This window comes from Benincasa hispida, chromosome 4, assembly GCF_027475165.1.
Source record: "Benincasa hispida cultivar pf3 chromosome 4, pf3_genome.v1.1, whole genome shotgun sequence".
NCBI classification, from domain to species: Eukaryota; Viridiplantae; Streptophyta; class Magnoliopsida; order Cucurbitales; family Cucurbitaceae; genus Benincasa; species Benincasa hispida.
The window spans coordinates 62,506,854-62,513,560 of NC_143481.1; the positions used below are offsets into that span (position 1 = coordinate 62,506,854).

The 6,707-nt window shown below is 33.1% G+C and overlaps 1 protein-coding gene across 4 annotated transcripts; it reads right to left on the reverse strand.

Annotated features, from left to right (window-relative positions):
- Nucleotides 1–1,752: 1,752 nt before the first annotated feature.
- On the reverse strand, nucleotides 1,753–4,742 carry LOC120076898 (WEB family protein (DUF827)). Of its 4 annotated transcripts, none has more exons than XM_039030849.2 (2): nucleotides 4,285–4,742; nucleotides 1,753–3,637 (listed from the first exon to the last, which is right to left on the reverse strand). In XM_039030849.2, exons 1-2 carry the CDS (start codon nucleotides 4,534–4,536, stop codon nucleotides 2,162–2,164), a joined length of 1,728 nt encoding a protein of 575 aa, XP_038886777.1. In that variant the 5' UTR covers nucleotides 4,537–4,742; the 3' UTR covers nucleotides 1,753–2,161. The 4 variants fall into 4 exon arrangements, with proteins under 4 accessions (XP_038886777.1, XP_038886779.1, XP_038886778.1 ...); XM_039030851.2 differs by having other exon boundaries at nucleotides 1,753–3,631; nucleotides 4,285–4,741; XM_039030850.2 differs by having other exon boundaries at nucleotides 1,753–3,634; nucleotides 4,285–4,741.
- Nucleotides 4,743–6,707: the final 1,965 nt, after the last annotated feature.

Below are 6,707 nucleotides of genomic sequence, written 5' to 3' on the forward strand. Positions count from 1 at the left end.
AGAAAGATCAACATGAAACAAAATATGCATAGAGAGAATAATGGTCGTGAATGTGATCGAGTATTATGTCAAGTGAATTTTATGCATGTCTACAAAAACGGGGTATTTGACCTACCAATTTTATAAATTAATGTTAACTAACTTAACTTCAACTGTACACACTATTAAAGTTTGCACATTTATCGAAAAAATCATCTCACAACTCTACACCTTAAATACATACTTCCTAACTCCAACCTATTAACTCAAAACTCCATAACTCAACTCAGTATCTCAAATATAGTATGCACATAGATATAAGTAAATTTGAGAGAAAATGTGTACGTGTATCAAGACATTAGTGGGAAACAACAATATGGTAGAAAAAACCAGTTAGTAATAAAATATAATATCGAAGCCAAAGTGAGCATAGTTCGGTTAGCATCTGATTTGGGTTGGCAACCATGAAGTTCGTGGTTCGAATCCTTTTACTTCTTATTATACTAAAAAAATATATATATTACATCGAAGAAATTGGTATGTCAAAATGTCTTTTTTTTTTTTTTTTTTTTTTAATTCAACAAGTTGATATATGTCTTTAACGGTTGGCCACAAATGTCCAATCATACCCCGTGTTGTTCTTTAGGGCTTGGGATTGGGCTTGATTGTAGCCCAAATATAGATGCATATTGACCAACCATAAAATTGAATTGCAAGGTGAATTTAAATCCAAATACTTGAAAATGTGTTTTTCTTTTTTTCAATACGTAGAACTGCAAACCCTTTGGTTGAGAATTTGTTTGTGTAAACCAATTGAATTATGTTAAGGTTATTGCTTAATTTTGTTTTAAGTGAATAAAGAGTATTTTTAAGCCATTTGAAAGTCATTTCAAGTAATACATTTCAAAATTTTGATAAACTATTTGCAAGCATAAGGCCATTGATGCTCTCTCTAATGGTATCTACATCTTCAATACTCACAATTCGTCCCATCCTTCTCCCTTGCAAGTGTAGCCCATAAAACAGCGCATAGTATTGAAAATGTCAATGCCATTACATGGTTCTTTTGCAAGCTTTTGAATTTCACTTTCTTAATTTGGTTGTACTGTTAAACAGCACACGAAGAAACCCAAACAAAGTAGTTTCAATTACGCAAAATAGCAAGCTAAAAGACATTTAAGGTCATTTTACGGTAGGAGAAAAGTAATAAATCAATAGTAATTTCAAAAGAAAAAATGGACCCCAACAGATTACGTGTATTATTGTTTACCCTGTGTGTCTGTACTTGTATTGACACGTGGGGTCCACTACCCAATCTATAATAAAAAAAAAAATACAAATTGATTAAAAAGTAGAGAGTGATCAATCCGTTTACGTTTTTGTTACCGTGAAGTTACAATATGAATCTATCACATTTATTGTTATCATTATCATTTAGGATCAAATCGTAGTGGTAACAATAAATATGACAAATTCATAATTTTAAGTAGACATGACCAAAAGCAATCCAATTACATTTGCGATTCTGACCCATTATGATTGATCGAACAATGAAATCCTAATTACAACAAATTTCATTATGGATTAGTAAACTTGGCCTAACTTCCATGTTCTTTTTGCTTTAAATTAATGTATGATTATTCAGTCTGTCCAGCTCAATATGGTCTCAGTATTGATCTTCTCTGTTTTCAAATCATCATAATGTTACCAAATTTGTATAAAAATGCTTGTTGACAGACCTGTTCTTTTTCCTCCATTGAATTTTAACCCAGATTAGAACAAGCAGCAAACAAAGCAAGTACTTCACTGTTCAATGTTCTTTGTAAACCAAGTGGTAGCAGGCTGGCAGCTTCTTCCAAGGATGCCTCAAGAAAGTGGCAGGGCAATAACAGAGCATACAGCATACCAAAAGCTAAGTTTAAAGGAAAAATACACTTCCAACATCAATTGCCTAGCACACATTATACTCATCAACAATGAAATTTAAGCATCATCCAGTCCCCCTAAGAAATCTCAAACCAAAACATATAACAACCAGTGAAAAAGATAGCTGGAAATTATTGAATATCACAACTGTGGTATTATAACACATCACTCAAAACAGATAGCAACTAATGAATAAATAAATATGTTAGAACCTCACATTTCCTTCCTTCACCAATTGGATGGTACTGTACTGTGTTTATGATTGTGGCTTTTTCTTACTTTGCTTCTTCATGGGAAGAGCTATGTGGATGAAGCCAAACCTTTTTCTTTCTGTTGAGAGATTCTTTTGGTCATTTCTATCATTCTCTATTTTTGAAGGAAGTGTTAGATTCTCCCTTAGTGCATGGAGATGGAGCATTTGACTCAAAGCAACTTTCTGCTTTTCACACTGACCGTCCCTTCTTCCTATGTTTTCTCCTGTTAAACCTTGCTTCCTGCTTAGCACATCTCGCATCGAAATGGTAGATCTTAGAACAGGCTTTGAATCTTTCTTCATTACAACATCTGGCCTACTCATGCTGTGTAATGGAGAACCTTGATGAATGGATGGACGAAAATTCGTGAGAGTGGAATGGTGGAAATTGTTGAGGCTACTGGGGTAGTAAATGGCAGGTCCCTTATGTTCTGGTGTCCATTTTCTTAGAGTCTCTTCAGCTACTAGTTGCTTTCTATTTGCAAGTTCAACTCTATTTAGAGCCTCCTCTAAAGCTTTCTTACCAAGATTAAGCTCCTCTTTTGCTTCCTTCAACTTCTTTGCAATGGTCAATTTGGAAGAATTTGTCTCATCAAACTGATATTCCTCAGGTTTCGTGTTGGAGTTCAAGAGAGATTGCTCTTTGAAGTTAAATGCCATTGTTTCTGGCTCTTGCAAGGAAAATCCAGCTGAATTATCAATGCAACTTAGAGCTTCGACTTCAGCTAAAGCCACTGCCTCTGCTGCTCTTGCAGCCTCTTCCATTTTTCTAGCTGCAACCAACCTTAACTCTGCAGTCCTCAAACTAGCCTTCTTTTGCTCATTTGCTGCCAAATAATTAGATTTCACTCCATTTGTGTTCTTGATTTGCCCACCCATTGGATTCAACTGAGGAGGTTCCCTCATTGTATTGAATGAATTCTCAGTTACATCTTTAAATTCAACATCATCAGTCACTTGGGACTTGGCCTGAATTGGTTTGACCTCCTCATCGAATGAAATTGGACCAGAAAACTTCGATTTCGGTGTAACCCCTTCTCGTCTCTTGGCCAGCAAACTCTTTTCTCTCTTCATTTTCCTATTAAGAGATTCAACAGAAGTTTGAATGACACCCAAATCATTTATAGTCTTTCCAAGGTTCATTTTTGCTTGCTTCAACTCCATTAAGATCATATCAGGTGATGGACAAGAATCTCCTAACACATGTTCATGATTGTTAATGAAATCACCAAAACTTTCCTCGATTTCTTTAACAGTAGTAGGACTTGGAGTCTGTTCCCCTGAATGAAAATTTGGGGCTGGAAAGCATTTCAATGCTTCAGTCCTTAGCTGCCTTTTTAACTCTTCCACCATTCTTTTTGTTGCACCTAATTCTTCCAATACATCAAGTGTTTCCAATTCTTTAACAATCAGATCTTTCTCCAACTCAGCTGTTTGTTCCTCCATCCTCTTAATATCAAACTCCTCAATCTCCTGCTGCTTTATCATGATAGTGAATCAGAAATCACCATAGAAATAAACGAAAGCAAGCCATAACACATAGAAAATGCAGTGTGGTAAATTGATTTTGCAGCTCTGTTCATTTCACTTCAAAAAACTGAAACAAAACCAGGAATGAGAACTTTGCTGAGATCATTATTTAAACAATGTTTTTTTTTTCCTTTTAGAATATATATGTTCAATTCTTCAACCATAATCCTAAATTTCATTTTCATCCAAAAGGAAAACCAGTTCAGCATCACATTTATCCATAGAATTGACAGTGGCCTCAAACTCATATTGTCAAAATAAAAATATTATTATAATAAACCTTATCTATCTTAATCCAGAGTCCCCTGTTTCCACTACTGTCAAATTTCAACCAAAAAACTATAAATTCTAAAATACTGTTTCAGTTCTGAAGCTCCAACCCAGAAAGAAAAAGAAGAAGGTAGATGATATGAAATCAACAAATAAAAAACACAGAAAAAAAAAAACGTAAAAGTAGAGAATCAGCACACATTTACGTGGTTCGTTAACCATGTATTAGCTACGTCCACAGCGAGACTACCATACTTGTGGTTCAAAACTGCATATATTCAAGGCATTATTCAAACGGAAGAAAAGGAAGGCAATGCGTTGTTTACCTTGCCAAAGGGTATCCATGGACCGCTGCCGCCGAACCGGGTGACGGCCTCTTTGACCGAGCCGAAAGGTGGATTGGTGTCGATTACAGCCCTGAAATTGAACCGTCGAATCCCAGGCGGGGGAGTGGAAGCGCCACCTCCGGCGGGTCCGAGCCCAAATGGGTCGGAATCGGAACCCATTTGGGGTCTGGTTTCGGCTATACATGGGGTTCGTGGTACTGCCTCGGAAGCTGGGTCCGGTGCTTCCTCCATTGAAGAAGAGAAACGGGTTCGGTTCAGATTGTGATTGTGGTTTATGGGAATTTAAAGAGAATGTGGGTTGGACTTTTTGGAGACGAGTCCATGATGTGAAACCGATCCTCGAAACTATAATGCATCTTCGAGGATTAACGGAGGTAGTGATGATGGTGTTTTTGAGGGGACCGATTCTGCAACTCGGTTCGGAAAAAAAGCTTCACTGAGTTTTAATTTCGAGTTCACTCAATTATTCTCCTCTTGCAGACTCAGCTTTACGGGGATGTTCCTCTGCTTCTAATTCGACGCATGAAAGAACACGTGGAGATCTATAATTGGCGAAAGGAATTACAGTCAAAGTATTTGGTGTTTGACCGTTGAATGTTGGACTTGAATTAAATCTGATTGGTGGGTTTACGTAGTGACGTTGTGGAAATAGAGTTGACCGGAATTTTGATTTTTGAGCGTGGATTGCGGTTAAAAGCGCCAATTAGTAGTTGGCGGTTACATTGGGCCATCATCTTCAGATTGAATCTTGCCGACATGTCGTTCTTTATTTTTTAAATGACAATTTCTCATTTTTATCATTCTAGAAAAATAAGTTACACAAAATAGTAAATTAGCAAAATTTTTATCTTCTTTGATAGAGGTTGATAAAAGTCTATCGATATCTATTGATAAAAGTCTATCACTAATAGACGTTATCTATCAGTTTTTTTTTTTTTTTTTTGTTATTTCTGTAAATAGTTTGATATTTATGAAAATTTTCCTTTTTTTAATAGTAGAATTTGAAACTCTAATCTCTTGGTCATCATAGTATATATCAATTGAATTATATTTATTTTGATCAAATAAAATTATAACTTCCCATCATTTTTCTAAATAATTCACTAAAATACTTAATTGCAAAAAAATAATAATAATAAAATACTAGCTATTTTGGTCTATATATTTTGGAGTTTATTCAATTTAATTCATACCATTAATCTATTGTTAATTTTTTTTTACAAACTTTTTGTTATAGGTTCACATTTTTACTATAAATTTTGAAAATACATTGACATAAAGTATTTCCTTGCATAAAAATTAACATTAATTTTAGGTAATTTTGATTAAAAAAAAAGCTTTTAACAACTCAGTCTAAGATTTATTAAAAATATATAGATTGAAATTAAACCAATCCCAAAATACACCAACTAAAAATGATATTTGAAAATAAAAAACTATATTTGTGAATTTTTTTTTTCACTTCTTGAAATATGCAAATCTTGTATAAAATCAAATGGCCTATAGGTTTTTAATTTGAATATATGATTAAAAAGAAGATGAATAGTTAATGTGAAAGTAAATTGTGTGCAATTTCTTTTCTTGTGTGTGTATTTTTTTTTTTTTCTCTCAATGAGTGCTTTAGTCCTTTATTTTTATTTATTTTTTCTTTTCTGGTCTATGCTTCTTCTTTTTGATACTTTTGTATTTTTAAAATTTGGAAAAGCATAAAGTAAAAGATTTCATCCAACAAAGAAGTTTCGAAGAGAGTGACAGCCTCTCCTACGTACAAAACTTTATAGGTCACATAATAATTAATAATTTGCTCATTTGGCAATATTTGGATACTTTCCATTCTATGATAATTGGGAATTTGGGAATTTGGGATAGTCTTCAATAATGCATTTACAAAACTAATAACTAATAATTATTTTCACAAAAATTATAGTAAATCATGTAAAATAACACTAAATATGACAATCTCTAGAAAAAATTATTTGTGACAACAAATGTGAAAAATTCGCTATAAAAATTGTTTTCACAATATCTATTAAAATGAAATGAATAATACCGATGAATGTAATCTTCAATATAATTGTGTATGATATCACATACACCTTTTTTAGAATAGCTTTCATCTTATATCGTAAAAATGTAACTTTTTCCAAGTTTTAAGAGCGATGAAAATCTACTCAAATTTTAAAACTTTGGCATAATTTAACCATGATTTGATTGTATTAAACTTTTAAATGTGTGATTATTTTGAAGGGGAAAAATAATATATAATCTAAAATGATAATTGATAAATATAAATTTATGTATTTAAACTAATAATGGTATTAATTTAAATCTTAAATTTTCGTAAATGTATAAAATTACATCCTCCTCCAGATTTTGTTCGACCAATAACGTGTAAAATTTAT

Coding starts and splice junctions, on each gene's coding strand:
- LOC120076898 (XM_039030849.2), bottom strand. CDS start 4,536: ATGGAGGAAGCACCGGACCCAGCTTCCGAGGCAGTACCACGAACCCCA. Junction 3,638..4,284: donor CATGGATACCCTTTGGCAAG/GTAAACAACGCA, acceptor ATCATGATAAAG/CAGCAGGAGATTGAGGAGTT.